A 27,803-nucleotide genomic window follows, 5' to 3' on the forward strand; every position below is an offset into this window, starting at 1 on the left:
AGGGTGGGATGCTTGGGTGGGCATTAAATCCTCATATCACACACTACCTGTCTCTCCGGGACTGACCCCCCTTTACTGCCCTCTCTCTGGCCCTACCCCCCTTTACTGCCCTCCCTCCTGCACTGCCCCTCCTTTACTGCCCTCCCTCCAGCCCTGCCCCCCCTTTACTGCCCTCTCTCTGGCCCTGCCCCCCTTTACTGCCCTCTCTCCTGCACTGCCCCCCCCTTTACTGCCCTCCCTCCAGCCCTGCCCCTCTGTACTGCCCTCTCTCCAGCATTGCCCCCTCTTTACTGCTCTCGCTCCAGCCCAGTCCCCTCTTGACTGTTCTCGCTCTGGTCGGGGGTCCGTGGCGAGTCCGGGGTGCAGCGGCGCCAGCAGGATGCCAGGTCGGCCCGGAAGGAGGGTGTGTAGAGACCGTAGATGACCGGGTCAGAGCAGGTGTTCAGGTGGCCAAACAGGAACAGGATGTGGTTGACGTACTCCGGGGTCTCCCTCAGCATCTGAGGGTGGAACCAGTACCAGATCCCCAGCAGGTAGTAGGGGGTCCAGCAGATGACGAAGGAGGCCACGATGATGATGGTCATCTTCAAGGTCTTTAAGCGGGCCTTTGGGATTTGATCAGTGCCGCTCCGACGCAGACAGGAATCCCCCGCTGGGGAAAAGAGAGAGGGAGAGGAGAGGTGCAATAACTAGAGGGATGTGAGAGGTGCAATAACTAGAGGGATAAGAGAGGTGCAATAACTAGAGGGATAAGAGAGGTGCAATAACTAGAGGGATGGGAAGCTTGGGTGTGTTCGTGCAGAGGGGGGAAGTGAGCGCGGCACCCCTACCTTTGTTTTTCTTCATCTGCCGGTTGATCTCCAGCATGATGCGCACGTAGCAGAAGATCATGACGAGCAGGGGCATGACGTAGAGCGTGACGAAGTGGAACATGTTGTACAGTGTCTCCTGCCAACGCTGCTGGAAGCTCCCGTGAGTCACGCACTGCGTGAAGTCTGCATTCCCCGCCTTGATCGTCCGGAAGATGAACAGCTGGAGCAGATTAAGAGAGACCCTCATCAGCCCCATCAGAGCACACAGCAACCCTTCACTGCCATTACACTGTCTACCTCCCTCCAAGCCCTTCAGCTCTAAGCACTAGGGTCACACTGCCTCCCTCCCAGTCTCTCAGCTCTAACCATGACACGTGAGGGTTAGAGGCCCCGCCCCCATGGAAGGAGCAGCATGACATGTGAGGGTTAGAGACCCCGCCCCCATGGAAGGAGCAGCATGACATGTGAGAGTTAGAGACCCCGCCCCCATGGAAGGAGCAGCATGACATGTGAGGGTTAGAGACCCCGCCCCCATGGAAGGAGCAGCATGACATGTGAGAGTTAGAGACCCCGCCCCCATGGAAGGAGCAGCATGACATGTGAGGGTTAGAGACCCCGCCCCCATGGAAGAAGCAGCATGACATGTGAGAGTTAGAGACCCCGCCCCCATGGAAGGAGCAGCATGACATGTGAGAGTTAGAGACCACGCCCCCTGCAGTACCTGTGGGGAGGCGAGCAGCAGGCTGGCGCTCCAGGCCACCAGCAGCATCCTCTTGTTGCGTCTCTGGGAGTCGAGGGAGCTCAGGGGGTACAGGATGGCAGCGTGCCGGTCCAGGCTGATGGCCACCAGGATGAATGCAGAGGCGTGCATGGCGAACAGCTTGAGGAAGCACAGGAGCTTGCAGAGCACATCACCCGCGTACCACTGGACCGTCACGTTCCACACAGCGTCCAAAGGCATCACCACGAAGGTCATCATGAGGTCAGCCAGCGTCAGGCTGAGGATGAGGGGTCGGAACCGCGGAGAGAGCCGGCGGCCGCCCCCCTGTGCCACGCTGAACAGCACGGCCAGGTTACTGACCGCCGCAAAGGAGAAGAGCAGCATCGTGGCACCCACACGGAACTGTGCAGCCCGCGTGAAGGAGGGAGCCTGCCAGGCCTCAGAGCTGTTCCCAGGGCAGGGGGAGGACAGGTTACCCGACATTGTCTGTGGAAGAGAGGAAGATGAGCTGCTTCAAACAACACCGCTGTGGCTTTGAACCCTGCTCCAGGTTATTGTCCCCCCCCCCCCATATACAGAAGCTGAGCCCCCACTCTGTACCCCCGTCTCTCACCAGAATGCCAGTATTCCTCATGGCTCCCGCATAACCAGTAAAAACAAACACAGCATCCTCACAGCTACAACATAACCATAATACACAGACTCATCAAGACAGAATCACTGCAAAGAGCAGAACAGAAGGGAGGTAAAGACATCTGCTAAATAAATAAATAATAAAGATACGCTTGTATGAAATCAATTATCTCTCAGTGAAGCATACATTGTATTTAACCCTCAGACAGCTTTATTGTGATTGTATTATAATGCTGCACAATACAAGCTTCAGTAATACAATGTGTTATCGTCTTATTAATCGCTCTACTAAATGTAATAATTAGCTTATTTGAATTCAGTGTGAACTGTATTTTTCTCATGGTGTTGGAGGAAACTGCCATCGACACAGAAGCAAGCAAATTATCTGAGGTGCTCCACACCGCAGGGGCAGATCCACATCCGGATTTAGAGGCCATCAATTTCATATTTAACACAGTAATACTTGATGAGATGTTTCATTGGTTCAATTAAGGAATTAAGGATATAGTTGTTCAAATATATAGGCTCGAACGGCCTAGCTGTGCACTGCACAATGGTTTTGGTTCAAAGATTTTTTTTACCGTTTTCAAAATGTTTTAGGTACATGAAGAAACATGTGCAATACTTGTAATAATCATTGTAACAATGCTGGAAGCCTACTAGTGCAATATCATGAATCCAATAACATACGCCTTAGTGGGATTTTACATGGTTATGCTATACGTCTTTGGGCACTGCCCCACAAAACATATTCGATAAGGGTGCTGCGTTCAGTATCATATATTAATATAGCATAAACTGGTTATATACGACAAAACCAGCATGGTTTATTATTTTAGCCTGATAGTAGACTTTTATAATACAGAACAGATCCTCTGAAATTGACAAACTGATATTAACTGGACCAGCATTGAACATGAATAAATAAATGAGCACACACGCGATGTCCAGCACTCAATAGTGATGACATCAGAAATACTAACAGAAACCTGATCCAATCAAAGACAAACGCTTCAGCTGTCTGCTACATTGAAAAAGACCTACCCTAGTTGAAATGTTTATCATTGAATTTATCAAGTTTATTTTATATTTTACAATTAGTTTTTCTGGTAATGCCATGTTGACCTCTTGCCTATCCCATTCATTTCCTGTATATAAGTGAAATGACCCAATTGGAGACTTTTTTTTTACTTAAATACATTAGAAATTAATGTTTTATGTCAGCAGCAATATTAACGCAATTTAAACTAGGACTCTGACAGAACTAGAACTATAAGCTGAAAGAATCTGTTCTGGCCAGTAAATCTGATAAAGGAAATTTGCTAATTCGCGTACAATGAGAGGCAGGCTGGTACTGTGTGTGGTTATAGCAAGGAGTGCACCAAGATGGCGGACTGAGTGGAAGAGAGCTTTTGATGCTGAGGAAAACATGACCATAAATGACACATCCCTGGATTAATCAGATTGCAGCTGTAGATGAGGATTACACGTGTAATGATAAACAAGAAATAACGAATTAACATATCTACCATAAGAAGAAATCCGAAATACAGAGAAAAAATACTTTATATGGAAATGCCCAACTTAACCAACGGTCTTGAATGTTGCTGAAGAAATCTATAACTCAGCTCCCGAAACACCAAGCTCTTAAAAGAGGGAAACATGAACCAGCATTATCAGAAATGCAAACAAATATTATCGAGATTCTCACTGTGAAAATCAAACACAATACATTGAGGCTTTCAAGAAGTCATTAGACTTCATGTTCAAAGTTAAACAAATGCACAGAACAGGAAAGAAAAATAACTGACCTTGAACAGAAAGCAGGAAATGACATTATAAAAGAAATCATGAATCTGAAGCTATTATTATTACAATTAGACAAACAGAATTTATGAGGAACGAGCCAAAGTTGCATTTGTAAGAGCTAGAAGAAAGTGGATTGAAGAAGGGAAAAAAATACTAAATATTTTTATAACCTAGAAAAAAGAAACTCTAAACTAGCCTCTATTGGAAACATTATATCAATGGTATGGTTACACAAAATACAAAAGAGATTTCTAAATATGTCTCTACATTTTACCAGACATTATATACATCATCTCAACAGAACTCTGATATGGATACATTTTTAAATTCAATCAGACAAATGCAAAAACCACTAGTGAAGAATTTAAAAGTGTACCTGATAAGAGGTGAAATACTGAGGAAATGAAGGGAAATATTAACAAGCTTAAAGACAACGCATCTCCTGGTAATGATGGTCTAGTTAGAGAATTTTATAAAGTCTTTCAAGATCTAACTCAGTTACTGCTATCTATGTTTAATAAAGCCATTGAGAGAGAAGCACCCTCATCCCTTAAACAAGAATTCAGCTTTCTTATACCTAAAATAAATTCTATTAATTAGAAAACTGGAGGCCAATAACATTGAGAAACAAGGATGCAGAATTATTTAATATTTGCTGATAGACTAAAAAAGGGAATGGATTCAATTATTGATGAATCACAGTCTGGTTTTATGCGGGGTAGACATATATGTAATAACCCTTGTCTGGATTTGATAGATTATAGTGATATTATAAATGAAGATAGTGTGATCTTATGATTTTTACAAAGCATTTGATACAGTTGAACATTCATTTATTTTGAAAACTCTACAATGTTTTGATTTGGTTTATATTTTCAAAAGGTAATCACAACCCTGTATAATGGATGCAACAGTTCAGTTAAATTGTCAAGTGGAACCTCAGATTGGTAGAGGAATTCAACAGGGCTGCACTATTCCCTTTTCTCTTTCCATCAGCCACACAAAATGCAGCCCTGTGTATAAATACACATGCACATGCAGCCCTGTGTATAAATACACATGCATATGCAGCCCTGTGTATACATACACATGCACATGCAGCCCTGTGTATACATACACATGCACATGCAGCCCTGTGTATACATACACATGCATATGCAGCCCTGTGTATACATACACATGCACATGCAGCCCTGTGTATAAATACACATGCAGCCCTGTGTATACATACACATGCAGCCCTGTGTATACATACACATGCACATGCAGCCCTGTGTATACATACACATGCACATGCAGCCCTGTGTATACATACACATGCATATGTAGCCCTGTGTATACATACACATGCACATGCAGCCCTGTGTATAAATACACATGCAGCCCTGTGTATACATACACATGCAGCCCTGTGTATACATACACATGCACATGCAGCCCTGTGTATACATACACATGCATATGCAGCCCTGTGTATAAACTGCACTAACCTTGAATATCAAAAAATGTGAATTATTTGCATTAAGAAAATTGTGAATTAAAAGAAATATTTGCCAAAACCAAAAAGAAAGATGTAGATTAAACTTTCATCCAATTATAGAGAAAACTAAGAGAAAATGTAATGTGTTGTCAAGAGAGATATCCTGAAGGACAGAAGGATGATCTAGAGCAGTTTATATGGACGTGTTCTGCTGTCAGACAGAAGGACGATCTAGAGCAGTTTATATGGGCGTGTTCTGCTGTCAGATAGAAGGACGATCTAGAGCAGTTTATATGGACGTGTTCTGCTTTCAGACAGAAGGACGATCTAGAACAGTTTATGTTTCACGTTCTTTAGATGTGCTAACTGCAGAATTGACTAAATTGTATTTAATTTAATTTGGAGAAATAAACCTCATTATTTAAAAAAGGATAGAATATGAAATGGACAAGAACAAGGAAGTCTCGATGTTCTAGACCTTAAAACTTCAAATATTATATTTAAGGTCAAAAGAAAATGACCTTACCTAAAAAACTAAAGTAAATATTCAAGGTCAAGAAAAGTGTCTCCATTTGAATAATCAGATTATCAACTAATCTCTACACATAGGAAGGATACATTCAAATTATTGTATGTATTAAAAAATATAATAAATCATTTTGAACTATACTTGTGCTTATTATTTTAGGTGAAGAGGAGTTGGATGTTGAGTTTTGATGAGAACATTTTCGTCGCTGTGTTGTGGGGAAGGAGATGTAGTTGCCTGTTCTTCGCACCAATGATTCTGTCACTTGGTGAACCATGCGTGACATGGTTGGTTGACTCACTCTAGTATTGCACACATTTCTTCATGTACCTGAAACATTTTGAAAATGGTAACAAAAAATGTGTTAAAGCAAAAGCACTTAGAGCAGTGATGCACAGCTATACAGCTAATCAAGGGCAGGCAGAGAGAAGCCTAGCCCAGTCAATCCATGCCAATGTGCAGAAGATATTATGAATGCTGTTCTAGAGAGCTGCTCCCACCTGCTCTGTCTAATCTAGTCATGACAACACACTATGATGAGCAAAATGAGCGCAATGAATGCAAGCGGTGCTCCAGCCAGTGACAATGAGCAGTGCGATCCAACCAGTAACTGCTGTTGACATGTTAGGTTAACTCTCAAACACACTGAGCAAATAAAGAGCAATCCATTGAATATTCCATCACCGTCTGTGTATGTAAGCAAGGTCAGGGCTGGGTTGATAACCCTAGTAAGATAGAAAGATCCACAATGTAAATTCACACTGCTTTGTATACTGCCAATGTGTCTAAAGCCTGCCCTGGACTGGAGGGAGCACCCTTTCTCTTAGGGGGGTGAGGGAGGGAGGGAGCAATTCATTTTCCATTCCTCAAGCCTGCCCTGGACTGGAGGGAGCACCTTTTCCCTTAGGGGGTGAGGGAGGGAGCAGTTCAGTCTCCATGTCTCAAGCCTGCCCTGGACTGGAGGGAGCACCCTTTCTCTTAGGGGGGTGAGGGAGCAGTTCAATACCAACAATATTGAACAGCAATAAAGCAATACCAGCCTTCACAATAAACCACAATATAATATTAAAATGAGTACGATCTGTCCTGAGATTCTCCAGTTCTGTAAAACGCTATGATTGTGCAGAACCAAATTGGGGACGGGTGAAAATACAAACAAAATTGGCAACCCTTAAAAAAATGGATGGTTTGATGGTGCATTTGAAGATATGTATGGAACTACATAGGACGAAATGGTTATTCTAGCCTTTGGAAAAGAAGGTACAACAAAATTAGTAAATTACAACAGGTGTTGTGGCAAATAGTGTCATCAGAAGAATAGTGTCTCACTTGTAGTCAGAACACATGCGCAGTCATGCAAATTCATTTGCGTTTGTGCATGCCTAGAATATTGTTTCCTCCATCTTTGCTAAAAACTGTCACATTCATTTCGAATCGGTACATGAAAATGGAAGAACTGATTTTTATGAAAAGTTATGCTTATCATGTTTCATAAATAGTAATACTTATTAGAATTGTCCGTATATGAACTTCTCATAAACTTACTGGTAATGAGTGTTTCAATGTCTGCTGGGCTATCGCTTGTCGCAGGTATCAAGTCAATATGATGGTTGTACAATCTATTGCACATTGTTACTTTAGTCGTGATCTTCAATGAGACACAATTCTGCTGGTGACACTATTTGGCCAAATACTGCCAGATGATGCAATTTGGATAACACCTGTTGATTGTTTACAAATCATGCACAAAGGCGCATTCTCTGTCCACAACATCGCATTTAATTTAGAATTTACTGACTTCCCTTGATGAAAACGAATCCACGTCTGAGAGGTTACTAGACATCCCCTGCTTTTGACCAACACTGAGGACAAATGTGTTGTTTCTGTAGGTTGTGAATGCAATAGCAGTGACGGTCAGTGTTCATATGGTCTTGGTAATTAATGCAGAGGGAGTTTGTGATTATTGACAGGCAGGTCCAGCAGTCACTGCTTCAGGAACACAGTCTGTAATTAGATGTCAGTTCCCAGAGCGGCTGCCAGGGGTCATCAGGTAAGCAGGCTTATTGTCACAGCACTATTTTTAAACCTGCCATGGAATCCAATGGAAAAGAATCTGAAGAAAGTGATCTAAAGCAAGATTCCCTTCATTAGTTCTTTTTATAGTGATCGAGCTTAAAGAGTTTCAGACTCGGGGCTTCAGATGGTATTGACTTGCCTCTCAGCATCATCACTGAGTTTTCTTGTGTTTTGTGTTGAAGACTGATTGTCTTCTTTGTGTTAATTTGGTTTAGGCAATGACTAATGACTGCTTCCTAATGCAATTTGTCAAGGCACCGACTAGAGGGGAGGCATGCCTTGATTTATTCTTTTTAAATAACAAAGACAGAATAACTAAATCAGAGGTCAGAGAGCCATTGACAAAGTCAGACCACAACATGGTCTCTTTTGAAGTGTTATTTAAAACCCAAAAAGTAATGACTAAAGCTAAGGTTTACAATTTTAGAAAAGCAAACTATGTCAGCTTCAACAACATTACTGGGGAGTTGGTTCCAGACCCTCACAATTCTCTGTGTAAAAAGTGCCTCCTATTTTCTGTTCTGAATGGCCCTTTACCTAATCTCCATTTGTGACCCCTGGTCCTTGTTTCTTTTTTCAGGTAAAAAAAAAAAGATATATTATCATGTCCTCTTGTTATCCAAGTGATGATCTCATTGTATTAATAACTCTGGATTATTATTTGTTTATTTAGCAGACTCCTTTATCCAAGGCGACTTACAGAGACTAGGGTGTGTGAACTATGCATCAGCTGCAGAGTCACTTACAACTACATCTCACCCGAAAGACGGAGCACAAGGAGGTTAAGAGACTTGCTCAGGGTCGGGATTTGAACCAGGGACCTCTTGGTTAGAAGCCCTTTTCTTTAACCACTGGACCACACAGTTTCCTATAATACAGTGTGGTGCAATATGAACAGTGACCTCTGTATTTTCAATACACGGCGCGTTGCAAATACTAGTCTATTTCAAGTCATTTCATTATTTTGTATCACAAGTCATTTCATTATTTTGCAGTACACGTCATTTCATTCTAAGATTATAAAAAAAAATATGCAATTGCAACCACTTGAAATGCAAACTGTTTCCTAATTGAACATTCGCTAATGTATATTTTATTGCCTTGTAATTTATAACGTTTAATGAGGTATAACAGACGCGTTAGTAAATACATTCTTAAAAACCGCTCCGATGCGGCACAAACTCTCCCGCGCGCACGTCTGCTAATGGGCTGTCCCTCCCGCGTGCGAGAGCAGCTGCAGCGCTGTCACGATGCAGCTCTCGATATCATTCATATTTAATATTTAATAAGCTGCAGAATGGATAGCGAGACAGGTAACACATGACAATATGGATAATCCGATAATATTTCCAAGATAAACCATGGGACATGAGGTTACGCTATTTGTGTTTTAGTATGGTTGAAGAGCTGTTGTCACTTGTTTGTAAAGGTGTAGCTACAACGGAAACTCAAAGGCTATAGCAGTGACAGCGATAATACTATTTAATGTAACTGCAGTAGCAGTAGTAGTAGAAGCAGACGTCATCGTCGTAATAGTACGTTAATATAACAGTCATAACCATAATCATAATGATAACGATGATGTAAGTGGACTGCATTCAGTCCTGTCGTGTGGGTATGAAATACGAACCGTCCCGGATTCAGACCCGGATTCGAAAGCGGTCCAGAACCTTAACACCCCCTTTTCTGTACGAATATACAGTTTCTCCCGTTAGATGTCTCTAAACGTAATGCCAATACGATATGCATATTTATCTTTCTTCAGGCGTGATGTCAATCTGTAAAACCCTTTCCAAACGAACCCGGGCCAGTCTATAGGGTTCCTATCCACCGACTTTAGGCGAGCAAAATGTGAACAATATACTCACACTGACAGAGTTTAAAATACATCTGGTTTCGTGGTGTGATTATCAGAAGCAGTCGTTTCCTTTTCTACCGGTCGCGGTTGCGCTGCTCTACACGTCTGTGTAATTACAGGCTCGGTGCGCCTTATTTTTTGATTGATGGTCGGCACTTCAATTAAACTAAAATGCATTTTGACAAACCGGGCTCGCCAGTAAATACCTACCGGTCGTTAAGTAACTGAATGAACGAGAAATCCGGTAATAATAATACAAAAAAATAGCCAAACGCTACCAGAGCCGAGCTGATACAGACGCCACTGCCTGCTACAGCCTTGACATACACTAACAAACTCAAAAATCATTAACAAAAATGTGTGCTCCAGTAATGAATACACAAAGTTTACACGGTTCAAGTGGAATACGGATATGTTACATTTTCAGATCGATCGATAGATAGATAGATAGTTATTTTATCAATCGCTAATGGAATAACTGCAGGATTACACAGTAGGTCTCGAACTCGTGTGCTTGTGTGTTGTTCAATCAGAAATGTGCAATGTGGCTTAGTGGTTAGAGGTTTGCTTTTTTATCCCAGTTCCACTGGCCGACCATTAGCGCTGTCTCTTTAACTTTGGGGTTTAAATGTGCAATGCATATGCGGTTTGAAAATAGCAATTACCGTGCGTTTAGAAGAATATAGAGCTTTGTGTGAATTGTGTGAATATGCAGCAAAGATCGCAAGTGACACTCGTTGAATGAACTCGATCAAACTGAACCCTCATACGATACAGCCTGGTCTGTACAGAAACAGGGGGTATTCTGGGATTGCAGGGGTGATCCTCGAATAACAACGACGCAATTCAGGGTGCTTCCCAGGTGCTGTTAAATAACCCAAACAACCCAAGGGTGGTTTATCAGAAAGTGTGCGAGTCTGCTACTGAAACTACCCGAGAGGGATGTGAACAAAGCGCATTGTCAACAAGGCATGCATGATGTTAAACTATTATTATTATTATTATTATTATTATTATTATTATTATTATTATTATTATTTATTTCTTAGCAGACGCCCTTATCCATGGTGACTTACAATTGTTACAAGATATCACATTATTTTTTACATACAATTACCCATTTATACAGTTGGGTTTTTTACTGGAGCAATCTAGGTAAAGTACCTTGCTCAAGGGTACAGCAGCAGTGTCCCCCACCGGGGATTGAACCCACGACCCCCCGGTCAAGAGCCAAGAGCCCTGGGATTGCATTGCATAGCAGTTTGATTCATTCCTGGCTTTGCCTAATAAGACACACCTAAGCTTGTTACCTGATCACACTCTGGCTAATCAAGCTCCTCGTAAAACCTGGACAGATGCATTGCCCAAAACAGGTGGAACTTTAGTTTCAAATGAAATAATAAATATTCATAGTAATAAAACGTACCTACCTTGTTGTCTTTCCTTTCTGGAGGGCAATATGAAATACAGTATTACCGCAAACTCAGGTTGATGAACATCGTATTGCGTTCTGTTTCCCGGAAAGAAGTGAACAAAACCAGCATGAAAGTCACGTTTTGTTAAAGTCAATGCGGCTTCAGAGCCGACATCAATCACTCCCTCCTCACTGGAGAACCGGACCGGACCAACAGAACCTTATCATCCCAACTTGCGTGACGCTTCGACAGCACGGTCTGTGGAACTGCGGTGTTCTTCAGAGTTCGACAAGCATGCGGGCGTCTGTAGCAAACGCGTCACTAACAGATCTGTTTTAGTACAGAAGCAAAGTGAGCACTTGCGCATCTGTGTGTCTTTCCAATGACAGTAGTGCTGTTTATTTATTCCCTCGGTATCAAATGGGGGAACGGCGCTGCTCCAAAATACACCGGCCGGCTGTTAGACGTCCACAGGCCAGAGGTCGAGTAGCTCGCTGCTGTAACGCAAAGCCCTGCACTTATTATTCCTCGGGTACCTGGCAGTTGCAGTATTTAAAATATATTCAGCAGCACGCCAGCGTTATTCGCCTGCTCTTAACCGCAGTGTGTTTCCATTGGTGTTCGCGGAATGATAACCCTGAGCTCATGTGTGTATGTATTAATATCGCGGAGCTGCTGCACTTGTGAAGGCTGGGGAGCTGTCCAGAAGCGAAGGTGCTGAAGTTTAGATGTTAAACAGTAGGCGATGTGAATGCATCTCCTGCTCCTGGTATTGCAGTCTGCTGCGGTACCAAAAGTGACAATGTTAGAACATAAGAACATAAGAAAGTTTACAAACGAGAGGAGGCCATTCAGCCCATCTTGCTCGTTTGGTTGTTAGTAGCTTATTGATCCCAGAATCTCATCAAGCAGCTTCTTGAAGGATCCCAGGGTGTCAGCTTCAACAACATTACTGGGGAGTTGGTTCCAGACCCTCACAATTCTCTGTGTAAAAAAGTGACTCCTATTTTCTGTTCTGAATGCCCCTTTATCTAATCTCCATTTATGACCCCTTGTCCTTTTTTCTTTTTTCAAGTCAAAGAAGTCCCCTGGGTTGACATTGTCTATACCTTTTAGGATTTTGAATGTTTGAATCAGATTGCCGCGTAGTCTTCTTTGTTCAAGACTGAATAGATTCAATTCTTTTAGCCTGTCTGCATACGACATGCCTTTTAAACCTGGGATAATTCTGGTTGCTCTTCTTTGCACTCTTTTTAGAGCAGCAATATCCTTTTTGTAACGAGGTGACCAGAACTGAACACAATATTCTAGGTGAGGTCTTACTAATGCATTGTAGAGTTTTAACATTACTTCCCTTGATTTAAATTCAACACTTCTCACAATATATCCGAGCATCTTGTTAGCCTTTTTTATAGCTTCCCCACATTGTCTAGATGAAGACATTTCTGAGTCAACATAAACTCCTAGGTCTTTTTCATAGTTCCCTTCTTCAATTTCACTATCTCCCATATGATATTTATAATGCACATTTTTATTGCCCGCATGCAATACTTTACACTTTTCTCTATTAAATTTAATTTGCCATGTGCCCAATTCTGAATGCTGTCTAGATCATTTTGAATGACCTTTGCTGCTTCAACAATGTTTGCCACTCCTCCTATTTTTGTGTCGTCTGCAAATTTAATGAGTTTAATGGGCAGCTGGCTCTTTGAGCTAATATATATATATATATATATATATATATATATATATATATATATATATATATATATACAGCCTGTTGTCGAGGACTTATGAATATACATCACAATCCCCCTGCGTGCATCACCATAGAAACAGAATTCCATATTGTCTTTAAGATGTAATGTCAAGAGGTACTATGCCTTCGTGAACTGCATACCTTCACGCTTATTTAAAATCATGTTGTTGAAGATAAGTAATGTTGTTGAAGCTGACACCCTGGGATCCTTCAATAAGCTGCTTGATGAGATTCTGGGATCAATAAGCTATTATTATTATTATTATTATTATTATTATTATTATTATTATTATTATTATTTATTTCTTAGCAGACGCCCTTATCCAGGGCGACTTACAATTGTAAGCAAATACATTTCAAGTATTACAGTACAAGTAATAATACAACCAAATGAGCAAGATGAGCCGAATGACCTCCTCTCGTTTGTAAACTTTCTTATGTTCTTATGCTCTAATTGTACTAAATATTGATTAAATACCAGGTTTATTTGTTTATTTATTTATAAAGTTCCTGTTTGCCTTCTGTTTATAATTATGTAGACTGAGCAACAGAAAAATGCATTCTATCAGTACATAAGAACATAAGAAAGGTTACATTACAAACAAGAGGAGGCCATTCAGCCCATCTTGCGCGTTTGGTTGTTAGAAGCTTATATCCCAGAATCTCATCAAGCAGCTTCTTGAAGGATCCCAGGGTGTCAGCTTCAACAACATTACTGGGGAGTTGGTTCCAGACCCTCAATAGATTCAATTTGTTGGTCTTTTTTAGATTCAATTTGTTGGCCTCTTTTATAGCTTCCCCACATTCCCTAGATGCAGACATTTCTGAGTCAACATAAACCCCTAGGTCTTTTTCATAATTCCTTCTTCAATTTCAGTATCTCCCATATGATATTTATAATGCACATTTTTATTGCCTGCCTACAGTACCTTACACTTTTCTCTGTTAAATGTAATTTGCGATGTGTCTGCCCAGTTCTGAATGCTGTCTACATCATTCTGAATGACCTTTGCTGTTGCAACAGTGTTTGCCACTCTTCCTGTTTTTGTGTCGTCTGCAAATTTAACAAGTTTGCTTACTATACCAGAATCTAAATCATTAATGTAGATTAGGAATAGCAGAGGACCTAATACTGATCCCTGTGGTACTCCACTGGTTACCTCGCTCCATTTTGAGGTTTCTCCTCTAATCAGTACTTTCTGTTTTCTACATGTTAATCACTCCCTAATCCATGTGCATGCATTTCCTTGACTCCCTACTGCGTTCAGTTTGAAAATTAATCTTTTAGCTGGACTTTGTCAAAAGCTTTCTGGAAATCTAAATAAACCATGTTATATGCTTTGCAATTATCCATTGTTGATGTTGCATCCTCCAAAAAATCAAGCAGTTTGGTTAGACACGATCTCCCTTTCCTAAATCCATGCTGACTGTTTCCCACGCATTTGGGATTCCATATGAAGAATGTTGCGATTCTATTGAAACTTCTATTCCTTGTTTAAATCATGTGTGCACACATGATCACGTGATAACCGCACAGTACTTGAAAGGTAAACATATATATATATATATATATATATATATATATATATATATATATATATATATATATATATATGATTGGAGTTACTGGATTGTACAGGCTGTCGAGTCTAGGCTACAAGTTTAGTTCAAAATCAAGGCAGTTATCGTGTTCAAAGACGGATGCAAAATGACAGCGTCAAGTGAATTTCATGAGAATTTTTGCCTCTTGACTTGGGTTTCCTTTTCCCAATTTCTAAATGTGTTTTATTCTGGTTTTCATAGTATTTGTTATTCCATGTTTGCAATTATTGCTGAGGAGTTTCAGTATATATTTGTAGTGCTGGCAAACATAAAGACAGTTGTATTATACTTTTCATTACATCGGGTAACTTATGCCGCATTTTCTTTTGTTTTCTTAACCAGGCAATGAGTAAAGTCTGGACTATGCAGGAAGCCCATTACGTATTTGATTAACAACTCCTGCGCGCATGTGTTTCAGCCTTTATAATCCCTGCAGACAGGGTGAGACTGCCCCCTGAGGAGGAAGCACTTTTGGAATTTGTTACGATTCTGATCTAAGTACAAAGAAATCTATGTGGTTCTGGTGAGAAGCTAGAGGTCCGGTTTCTTTGGTCACTGCTTAGAATGAACCGCTGTGCACAGAAGGCACAGCTAAAGTCTGCTTTATTCATCTGTGGTATACGCATGGAGTTGGATTCTGGCCAGATCCATTTGTTAACTATTTATTGTAGATTGTAACGAGCTCTATGCCTCCTTCTCTGGGCGTTTTTTTTTTGTTTTGTTTTGTTATAAACTGAGATTGCTGGCATTTTTAATATATGTTTTATTATTTTAGCCTGATTTAAACTTTTAGTTAGAAGATTCGTAGGATAAATCAATAAAAAAAAGATCAAAGGGCAACGTCACAGAAATGTTTGAATTAACTGTTGGTACAAATATATGTGTGTGTGTGTGTGTGTGTGTGTGTGTGTATATATATATATATATATATATATATATATATATATATAATGATTGGGGAGCTGCGCACTATACTCTATGTATGTATGTATCTGTGCTAGTGCCCATTTTAGTTTATGAACTGTATAAATATCTAGTGACACTCAACGCTTTGTTCAAATGTATCTGTTTTAAATGGGGGCAGTGCATTGTAAATATTCACTTTATATAATTTTATTTTTAGTGATCACCTCCAGGTAAATTTATAAAACTCACAAGTTTAAAGTACCCCATTAAAAACCCTGTCACATATATCTACATTCTAATTTATTAATATCTGTAAATGTATATATTGATTTAACGTATTTATAGGTCTAGATGATATTAACAAACAACGAAGCAAGGATACACAATGTACAGGTAATAGAGCCATTGGGAATAAGCAACCATAATATGATTTATGGCAAATAAATCAAGGGCAGTATATAAATCAAAGACAATATGATTTCAGGAGAGCAGATTACAAAGAAATGCAACAGGAGCTTCTAAACATAGACTGGGACAGAATACTAATAGACAATGAAGCTGAAAACAATTGGATTAAATTCAGGGATACAATGTTAGCAATGTGGGATACATTCATCCCAAAAACGTGAAAAGGTAAACTTAAGAAAAATAAAACATGACAAGAAATGATATCTTTCTATTCAATCAAAGGAAGCAGCCTCACCAATAGAATACAGAAAGGCCTGTAGAGACCTTAAAACACAGACTAGGAGAGTGAAAAGGGAACTAGAGAGACAAGTAGCAGCATAGTAAACCTAATCCAAAAGGGGTTTTCAATATGTTAATGCTAAAAGGAAACTGATAGAGGAAGTCAGTAGTTTACATGACAGCAGTGGTAATTTAGTGACTAAAGACCAAATCGCAAATGTACTTAATCAATATTTTGTACAAGTATTTACAAAGGAGGATTTATACAATATACCAAAGTTGACAGAATGTACACAAACATCATTGCCAGAGTTTGTTATAGAAGAGCATGAAGTACTAAGGGAGCTAGCAGCACTTCAAATAAGATCCACAGGGCCTGATGGAATCTGTCCAGGAGTCCTCAGGGAAATTAGAGAACAGATTTTTAAACCTATATGTTATATATTCAATAAATCTATAAATAAAGGAGCCATCCCACTGGACTGGAAAATTGGCAATGTTGTTCCTATATTTTAAAAAAGGGAGATAAATCTGCCACTGTGAACTACAGACCTATAAGTGTAACATCAATTATATGTGAAATCATGGAAACTATAATAAGGACCAAAATGGAGGAATATTTATATAGTAACAACATTATAGGAGACAGCCAGCATGGCTCTAGGAAGGGTAGATCTTGTTTAACTAATTTACTAGATTTCTTTCAGGAGGAGACGACTAGAGTGGACAAGGATAGTGCGTATGACATCATCTACTTAGATTTTCAAAAAGCATTTGACAAAGTACCGCAGGAAAGGCTATATCTAAAGATTAAATCAGTAGGAGTAAATGGTAAAGTAGCAGCATGGATTCATAACTGGAGTAACGTAACAAGTGGGGTACCACAGGGACCAGTATTGGGACCGTTGCTATTCTTAATCTATATAAATGATCAACTATGCAAATTTACAGATGATACAAAACTGGGAGGGGTAGCCAACTCCCAATCAGCAACTTTAATAATACAAAGAGATTAAAACAAGATTTAAGCTTGCGCTGACACATGGCAGGTGAAATGTAATGTGAATAAATGCAAAGTCTTGCACATGGGGTGCAAAAACATTACAGGCAAGTACAGCATGAATAGTAATGAAATAGAGGAGGCTCTGTATGAAAAGGACTTGGGGGTAGTAGTGGATGAAACTCTTAAGCCAACTAGACAGTGCGGAGAAGCTATAAAAAAGGCAAATAGAATTATATAGTCAAATAGGTTATATAGTCAAGACAGCTGAATTCAAATCTAGAGAAGTTATATTAATTATACAATGCACTGGTACGACCACACCTGGAATACTGTGTGCAGTTCTGGACCCCATGTCATAAGAAAGACATTGAGGCATTGGAGAGAGTGCAGAGGAGAGCAACACGATTAATTCCAGGATTGAAGGGCATGTCATATGAAGGGTGGAAGCTGAAGAAGGGGATATTCAGAACAGAGGGGAGAAGGAGCTTTTTCACAGAAAGAGCAGTGAACCATTGGCACCAAAGCGAGCAAGCATGGGTGGGCCAAAATGGCCTTTTCTCGTTCTGGAATGTCTTATATGTTCTTATATATATTTTTTTAAATACATAATAACTGTTATCCCGTGTGATTGCTATTGTGCAATTTAAAGATAAAAAATACAATAAAAATAATTATAAAAAGTTTATAATGGCCTCAACAGAAATCCTCCAATTCTTTCAACATTAAAACCATTGCCACTCTGGTGCAATACAGAAGCAATACCAGGTGTGTTCAATGTGTTTCTTACATACACTAGGGGCAGCGGTGTTGCAGGGGGACAGGCTGCCCCAGAATGAATTTAGACATGATTCTGAGAGCTCAGCTGAGGGCACTGGGCTGCTTTAGACTTCCGAGTCCCCAGGATGTGCGACTGAAACAAAAAATGATACACAAAGTGAATCTGAACTAGAAGAAACAGAAGAATACATTAGTTAAGAGAACTCTTTCATTCCCGTGTTTTAGTTAGAAAGAGTAATGTATTTTATTAGGGCAGTGTGTGTTAACAAAGATCAATTCAAAGTATGAAAGGAGAAGGTTAACCATAACTATTACTCTAAGCACAGAAACTAGGAGAACAGAAACTAGGAGCAGCGGACACTCTTCTAAGTTGATCTCTGCTTAATTTCCAACAGATTGTAGGAGACCCTTCTTCACACAGAGAGTGGTGAGGGGATGGAATGGGTTACCTAGTCATGTTGTCGATGCTGAATCACTCAGGGTCAATTGCAACAAACTAAAAGGAGTGTACTACCTGGGGATGATCCCGTGGTTAGTACCAATTGCAACAAACTAAGCAGCTCAAGATAGTCCCCAGCTGCATATTAAAATTTGTCTCAATTGCAACGAACCCAAAGTAACTGCTGTTGCCCTTGTAGGGAAAAATGACAGACAAATTGATTTTTGGTCAAAAACACTTTATATGAAAGAAAGGCATATTTCCAATACAATCATATAAACACTGTTTACAGTCCACTTCAACTACAAGTCTCCATCTGACTCAATGAATATGTTTTTATTCAAACACAGATATAAGAACATAAGAAAGGTTAATAACGAGAGGAGGCCAGACCAGCTACAGACCAGAGTGCAATTCTCATTGTTGCGCGTATTTTAGCTTTGTATATGAGATATAAAATTGTGAAATAAATTAAAAACACCACATTCTTATGCAGAAAGCCATTTTAATTGTAAAGCAAGCACACAAACACACCCCTCATGATCTCTACACCCTCTAGAGCAGTGCTTCCCAACCTTGGTCCTGGAGGACCACCTACCCTGCTGGTTTTTGTGCCAACAAGCTCTCAATTACTTAAGTGAACCCTTAATTTAAGTAATAATTTGTTTAAATGGGACTTTTTAAATCATGTAACTTAGGCAAATTATTAGTTCAATTAAGTAATTGCAAGCTCGGTTGGAACAAAAACCAGCAGGGTAGGGGGTCCTCCAGGACCAGGGTTGGGAACCACTGCTCTAGAAGATACTAAAACACAATATGAAGTTAGTCTAGCAATTTCTGTAGAATAAAGGCTTGTGGTATCCTATTAACTGGAACAAATATGCACTTCTGTGAAACTGAACTATTCATAACCAAAAATGAACGTGTCAAAACATTTGCAACAAAACCAGTTTCATCCTTATTCAGCTTAACGTAGGCCTAAAATAATAATAATAATAATGATAATAATAATAATAATAATAATAATAATAATAATAATAATAATTCCAGTACAACATTCCAGCATTCAATCTGCTCACAGGTGTATTCTGTGCAGTTGTGCGCTGCAGAATTGTGTGGAATCCTTTTAGCCATCCTCCAGTTTCAATAAGATCTTTTATACACTCTCTGAAATAAATGTTTTGCTCCATTGCATAATTTTGCACATGACTACTGATCAAGATTACCTTCGTGTGGATGTACTGAGTAATTAAGCTTTTACAGGATATACCTGAAACATGTAATTAGCATTTCTGATTCGATTGTATAGTCTCCATGCATGTGTTTTGTATGTGAATTAAATAATGAGGATGAACACAGGTTTTGTTTCTCCTCTAATGCAGCTTCATTCATTGTGCTGGTGTTTTAGGAAAATGAGATTACACATGTGAATTTGGTTTAAGAAAATGGGAAGATATTTTTTATGCAATTCAGTTCCTGTTTGGCAGCGCACTACAATAAAGAGCTGAACCCTGAGCTCCGTGCTAACTCTGGGGATCAGCTCGTCCCCATATTTCTTAGCTACAATTGGTACTAAGATAGTACACAGCTGGGGATGATCCTGAGATAGCAGCTTAGTTGCTGTATGATCCGTTTTTTCAGATTCTTTTTTATAGGATATACACTCGAGTCTCAAGGAAGACATAACGTTCGTTTTTGCCCATTCTCTTGTACAATAAGATTACATGGAGAGCTGTAATGGTGTAATAAGCAGCCGTGCTGCATAGTGTGGATCTGCTTGTGAATGGTGAAGGTTACCTCTAGTTCAGCAACTCAGCAGAAACCCGCGGGCACATCATGTCTCATACAGTCTAATTGTATTACCTCAGGGACCTGAGGTAATTAACACAGCAATGGTGCACTAATACAGGTGTAAGACATGCAGAGACTGAGGCATTTTCTACCCACGTTCACCCCCACTGCTATTCTAAATCTGTGCTAAAACATTTCACATGCACAAAAACGGTCAAGTTAGCATTAAGTGCCCAGCCTTATAAAGATGTGATATCTACAAAAGGGGCCGAGTTATATACAAAGAAGGATCGGTCCTGTAAAGATGTGATCGTGTAAAAGTGGCTGTTTAACCCGTTAACTCCCACATTAATATTTATTTGAAAATAAATCACAATCTGTGTTTATGTAAGTTGATGCGTTACATTTAGACTTAACTTTTGCGTTTAACACAATTAGAGTTATCATGACAATATAATTAAAGAGGACATTTCAATAACAGGTCGATGGAGGTTTAAAATGCTCCAGAAATTCCAAAGCAGCCTGTGGTGAAAACAAGATCCCAGCATGCAGCTCGAGTACCGCTGCCTGGAGGCGGGAACTCACAGCTGACCTGCAGGGACCCCAATGGGGAGATCCATCCGTTTCAGGACCTGTCTGCTGATTTGAGTTTAATATATCCAGTAGATTTCAGCGTGTAGAGACAATTCTTTTGGGCTTTGAGATTCTTTATTTTCAAGTGATGTAGTTTGTTTTATTTTTTGTACAAGTCTGTTTTAGCGCAGGTTTTTAGTGTTGGGGATTACTGAAGAGCTTGTCCAATGTCTTACTAGGCCTGAGTGGAAACTACAATCTGGCTTCTCTTCCAAGCTGTTTCTGAATGTAGTTTAACAGGCTGGGCGTTGCAGTGGTCTCTGTCTGCATGCAGTGAAGATATTGTATTGCAGTATTCTTCAGTTGTGACACAGCGCCATCTGGTGAAAATCTGTAAGGATTGCAAAACCAAATATATATATATATATATATATATATATATATATATATACAGTACCTTGCAAAAGTATTCAGACCCCTGACCAATTCTCTCATATTACTGAATTACAAATGGTACATTGAACACTGAAACTCAAAATCAATTATTGTAAGGTGACATTGGTTTTATGTTGGGAAATATTTTTAAGAAAAATAAAAAACTGAAATATCTTGCTTGCATAAGTATTCAACCCCCACACATTAATATTTGGTAGAGCCACCTTTCGCTGCAATAACAGCTTTAAGTCTTTTGGGGTAAGTATGTACCAGCTTTGCACACAGTGTCGGAGTGATTTTGGCCCATTCTTCTTGGCAGATTTGCTCCAGGTTGTTCAGGTTGGTTGGACGACGCTTGTGGACCGCAATTTTCAAATAGTGCCACAGATTCTCAATGGGATTGAGATCAGGACTTTGACTGGGCCACTGTAGGACATTCACCTTTTTGTAAAATAAAATATCAAACAGAACGAAATTTCAAAGTACCATTTGTAATTCAGTAATATGAGAGAATTGGTCAGGGGTCTGAATACTTTTGCAAGGCACTGTATATATATTTCTGAGCAGTAAAACAGTTTTCTTAATAGCACGGCAATATCTAACAATGTACTTTTTATTTTAACCTCTATCCAAAAAAAAAAAAAGAGTCATTTTGATTATGCTCCTATTAAGACAGTGCTGAGTTGTGTGACTGTGTGCTGGTAATGTTTGCTGATTCTCTTAATGCCAGTAGAATTATAGTGTAATTTCTTCATTTCAGAGGCAGTTGTGTCCTTCAAAAATATCCCTTCTGCACCCCGCCATAAAAGACCCTAGAGCAGGGGTGGTGAACCCTGGTCCTGGAGAGCCACAATCATGCAGGGTTTATCGGTAACCCTTAATCATCCATTTCTGGAGAATGCAAATTGTTGATCAATTTAGCAAGTTAATGTGTTCAGTTAAATCAGGAGTGGTCAGCTCTGGTCCAGGAGAGCTGCAGGGTGTTGAGGTTTTTATTCCAAGTTATCTCTAAATTATTAATTGAACAAATTACTACTTAAATTGAACAAAATACTGCTTAACTAGTCAAAATGAAATTGTTCTTTAGAAATTGGTGATTAAGGGTTAGCTATAAAACCTGCTGGACTGTGGCTCTCCAGGACCAGGGTTCACCACCCCTGCCCTAGGGTATCAATTTATCAAATAATTTCCAACTCAAAGAAAAAAGAAACAGGACTTGGAGCCCCTCGTTATATAAATGGAGGGGAAAGCTGATTCCCCTTGTAAGGAACACGGCTGCAGAATTTAAATCTGCTGCAGTAACCAATACTGGCCTCAGAAAAGCAACCAAACAATCAGGTTTGAACCGGAGAATGTGTGCGTGTTTCACTCCTCGCATGAGTGTTGTGTAGTTGAATAGAATGTGTGTTTCACCTCAAACTGAGCTCAGTAAGAATTCAAAGAAATGCATGCAGATGGATTAGGGAGTGGTTAACATGTAGAAAACAGAAAGTACTGATTACACCGTGTAACAATTTTCTTTTTTTTTTTTTGGTCCTGGGTAGTAAGTGTTATTTCCTAATTGCTTATGCCTCAAAAGTATAGAAAATGGCTATTATTCCCCACAAACTTTGCTTTTGTGACCAGGACAGTGATATTTTGAAATTTACCTATTTTCCAGAACATTCCAGATAGATTCAGTGCGGAGTAAACTTGGAGTAACTTCTAGAACTTTCTAGAACTTTCCAGTAATATAAATAGTAGTATAAATACAGGGGCCTTAAGCCCACCAGTTCAGTTTAGTTCCAGCTGCCTAAGTGGATACATATCTGCATTTTTCTGAGATGGCATCAAGAGGCTGCAATGGTGGCATTCCTGATGAGTCTCCAAGGCGGTTTTACCAAGTTTCCCTGCTATCTTTGCCTTTGGGACAGCAGGGACACCAAGGCGCACTACCACAGGCGGGACTGGCCACAGCGGACCGAGTTCTCTGTGGGGAGGAACAACGTCAAGTGGGAGCCACTGGTGGACCCCCGGAAGGTGCTGATGCCACCACTGCACATCAAATTGGGCCTTATGAAACAATTTGTCAGAGCTCTAGATAAGGAGTCGGCAGCCTTCAAGTACCTTCAAAACTTCTTCCCTAAGCTGTCTGAGGCAAAGGTCAAAGCCGGTGTCTTCGTTGGACCACAGATAAAGAAGATCCTGGAGTGCAATGAATTCCCCAAGAAGCTCACTAGTAAGGAGAAAGCAGCTTGGAACAGCTTTGTCGCAGTGGTTCGGGGCTTCCTGGGCAATCACAAGGCCGAAAACTATGTGGAGCTGGTTGAGACTCTGGTGAAGAACTACGGCACAATGGGCTGTAGGATGTCCCTCAAAGTCCATATCCTTGATGCTCATTTTGATAAATTCAAGGAGAACATGGGAGCGTACTCGGAGGAGCAAGGCGAGTGCTTCCACCAGGATATACTGGACTTTGAACGCCGCTACCAAGGACAGTATAACGAGAACATGATGGGAGACTACATTTGGGGGCTGATTCGTGAAAGTGATTTACAGTATAATCATAAATCTCGAAAAACTACTCACTTCTAAATCTTTTGTAGTCATTTCTGTATTACTTTAGTATAAATACATGTTAATTTGGATTCATATGTTGTTTTTTTTATGAATTTATGTGAACGAAAAGACACAAATTCGCCCGTTTTCTCATTGGAAATAGGTAAATTTCAAAATATCACTGTCCTGGTCACAAAAGCAAAGTTTGTGGGGAATAATAGCCATTTTCTATACTTTTGAGGCATAAGCAATTAGGAAATAACACTTACTACCCAGGAACAAAAATTGTGTTACATAGTGTTAGAGGAGAAACCTCAAAATGGAGCGAGGTAACCAGTGGAGTACCACAGGGATCAGTATTAGGTCCTCTGCTATTTCTAATCTACATTAATGGCTTAGATTCTGGCATAGTAACTTGTTAAATTTGCAGACGACACAAAAATAGGAGGAGTGGCAAACACCCTTGCAGCAGAAAAAGGTCATTGAAAATGATCTAGACAGCATTCCGAACTGGGCAGACACATAGCAGATGACATTTAATATAGAAATGTGCATTATAAATACCATATGGGAGATACTGAAATTGAAGAAGGAATCTATGAAAAAGATCTAGGGGTTTATATTGACTCAGAAATGTCTTCATCTAGACAATGTGGGGAAGCTATAAAAAGGCCAACAAATTGAATCTATTCAGTCTTAAACAAAGACTGCAGCGATCTGATTCAAGCATTCAAAATTCTAAAAGGTATTGACAATGTTGACCCAAGGGACTTTTTCGACCTGAAAAAAGAAACAAGGACCAGAGATCACAAATGGAGATTAGATAAAGGGGCATTCAGAACAGAAAATAGGAGGCACTTTTTTACACAGATAACATAAGAAAGTTTACAAACGAGAGGAGGCCATTCGGCCCATCTTGCTCGTTTGGTTGTTAGTAGCTTATTGATCCCAGAATCTCATCAAGCAGCTTCTTGAAGGATCCCAGGGTGTCAACTTCAACAACATTACTGGGGAGTTGGTTCCAGACTCCCACGTCTCAAGGTTTCTCAGAGGTCTCAAGCATGGCCGTAACTAGCTCGGAGGACACCCAGGTCGTGTCCTTGTGGTTTTGCATCATCAATGTTGATGTTCATGTGAAAATTTTGGCAAAGTATAATAGACTCCTCCTTTTTTTCTGTTGGTTTACCGTATAACATAGATTTAGAGGTTGAATAGTAAATACCAAGCAGTCATATAAATACTGCCAGCTAAAGCTTGAAAGCTAAGTGTGAATGTCAGCTCTGGTTCTGACGCTGTTCTCAAGGTCTCTTCATAGATGAGGCGCTACTTGTCTCTGGTCTTGCCAGTACTCTGTGCTTGAAACGTGGTCAGATCCTCATATTTGTCAGCTTTTTCTGTTCTATAAAATGAAAGCCAGGTTACCAAAGTTAACCCTTTAAGGTACAAGGGACATAGGTGTCCCATAAATAAAAACTATGCCAACTTTATTGTTGCAACAAGATGCACGAAACAGGGTTTAAAATGTGCTGCCGACTGGATCATTCCAAATCGTCGATTTCTCCTCCTGATACTGGAGTCACTCTCAAATGTATGTAATTGAACAAGCGCTCAATTATTTGCCTGCAGGGGTTAAGTAGTGGAACAGTTTGAATGGACTCACACTAGATAAGGAGTCTGACTGAAGCCCTGCTCGTTGTTCCATTGCTGGTACACTCATCTGTGTAGACAGTGCAGCCAAGCTCAGTGCAGAGAATCGATTCGTGTGCAGGCCCACCGAGGCATCTCCAGGACTTTGCATCTGTTAAGAATTGTCCATTTGACTTGGTTTTTGAAGAGCACATTAATTTTGTCAATCAAGGAGAAGCGATATAATTAAATGTGTGCGAGTGTGAATGTGTGTCTATGTTTTCCACAACTATAACTCCCTCAATAGTGCTGAATAGAAACACAAAAACGTAATAAATTAACTGACAAACTATAACGGCTTCAACACATTTAAAAAGACTTCCAGTTGAAACGTTTGTCACTGAATTTATTTTCTTTTAGTATTTCTGTGCCTGTGTGTGTGTCTGTGCATATGTATGTGTTTATCTGTGTTTGCAATCTGTCTGTTAGCAACGTGTGTCTGTATGTTTGCAATCTGTCTGTGCGATTGTATGTTTGTCTGTGTGTTTACAATCTGTGTGTGTGTCTGTAAATTTGCAATCTGTGTGACTATGTTTGCAATCTGTCTGTTTGTCCATCTATGTTTTTAATGTCTGTATGTGCATCTGTTTGTTATGTCTGTCTCTGCATGCAATCTGTCTGTCTGTGTGTGTGTGTCTGCATGCGTGCGTGTCTGTTTGTATCTGTGGTGTACAGGAGGACTCAGTCAATCAGCTCACAAGTTATAAATGGTTCCATCCTTTATTAAACTTCGCTTGCAAGAGATAAATATTACAAAGTTATTTCCTCCAAAATTAGCTTATTTTTTCAGTCAATGCATAATTATCAACTGGCAGTATTTAAACAGCATTTATAGTATTTTTTTGTTTGTTTTTAAAGACATTGTTAAATATCAAGGATGTGCAAAAGGCTTGGATTCACATAAAAAAGACCTGAAACTCAGCTGCAAGAAATCCAGGAAACCCTTTTCATTGTCATTGTCATCATTATTATTAGCCCCCGCATTAAAATGGAAAGATGTAACAGGCAACTATAAAGTTGTGTGTGTCAGTCTCAGGCCAAAAGAGGGCCCTATTGTACACTTTTTTGGGACAAAGGGCGCCCCCTACTGCACCAAAGTCAAACTGCAGCATTTAAAAATGTTTATAAACTGTCAAATAAAGAAGCAAAGCAAAAAGACAAATTAATTATTTAAATTTCCCATTTGAGACGCTAACTAGATCACTATGTGGGCAGTAGATTCATCAAAAACAAAGCATGAAACCGGACACCGCAATACATACTGGACAACTGTACAAACTCCATCTATTAATATGATTGTACCTTCTTATCTTCATCATTATCAGAAGTAAAAAAGTGTTAGTGGAGTGGGTTGAAAATGTGCTTGTTGATCTTACCAGACCAGGGTTGAAGGGATTCTATTCAGAACTGTGGTCTCTTAACCAGTTAAACTGCACAGTCTGAAATGGACAGGAAAGTAAGCGAGATTCTACAAACATTTTTAAAATGTTCAACTCACTGGCTTTTGCTGCCGTAGATTTAAAGTAACAAAATGAAATGCTCATGCAAAATGCAGCTTAACATTTCAGTTAGTTTATTTGTGAGGAGGAATGGGAAAGGGGAAGTGCCTGTTTAAGATCAGTATAGTTTCTCACTTTCAGAACGAGCTGTCTGGACCTCCTAAACACATGGGCGCTGTTTGCAGTAACAGAGACCAGCACAGGTGTGAAACAGTGGAGATTTTAAAAGCCCTAACTACAAAAAATTCTAATCAAATGGAAAATGGGAATACACAATAAAGATTAGGCATAAAAATAGCTAAATAGAGAAAAACCTCAAATGAAATAAACCCATCCGTTTTGCACATTTGTTACACAATAATACACAAGTGGTCACAAAAACGAAATGACACAAGCTTCACAATATTCATGGCTTTTTTCCCCCCCACACAATATACAACCATTTTTTCAATTAAAAGAAAAAAGCTTATATACAATAAGTTGTTGTCATTACTTACAGGCAGCAATATTGTGTGTGTGTGTGTATTGTTTGTTTTTTTTGTTATTTATATACATATATTCTTTTTGGTTTGTTTTCTGTTTTACAAAAAACAAACCATAAAGAACTACATACTCCCCCCCAGAAATGTGACGACATCTTAATATTTTAAAATATTTGTTTAGAAAACTTTCTTTTTTTCTTTTTTAAACTTAAGTATTTATATTTTGCTGCCACATCAGGCGACTGCAATTCAAAGAGAAGGTCTTATGTAAGCTATAATCCCAAGTCATATTTAGC

The 27,803-nt window shown here is 39.7% G+C and overlaps 1 protein-coding gene across 1 annotated transcript; it reads right to left on the reverse strand.

The window, feature by feature from the left end:
- Window positions 1–255: 255 nt before the first annotated feature.
- On the reverse strand, window positions 256–11,938 carry LOC117395601 (gonadotropin-releasing hormone II receptor-like). Its single transcript, XM_059006396.1, has 4 exons — window positions 11,346–11,938; window positions 1,534–2,019; window positions 831–1,032; window positions 256–652 (listed from the first exon to the last, which is right to left on the reverse strand). Exons 2-4 carry the CDS (start codon window positions 2,014–2,016, stop codon window positions 288–290), a joined length of 1,050 nt encoding a protein of 349 aa, XP_058862379.1. The 5' UTR covers window positions 2,017–2,019; window positions 11,346–11,938; the 3' UTR covers window positions 256–287.
- Between the last annotated feature and the right edge of the window lie 15,865 nt (window positions 11,939–27,803).

The sequence above is a fragment of the Acipenser ruthenus genome, chromosome 32 (assembly GCF_902713425.1).
Source record: "Acipenser ruthenus chromosome 32, fAciRut3.2 maternal haplotype, whole genome shotgun sequence".
Lineage (NCBI taxonomy): Eukaryota > Metazoa > Chordata > Actinopteri > Acipenseriformes > Acipenseridae > Acipenser > Acipenser ruthenus.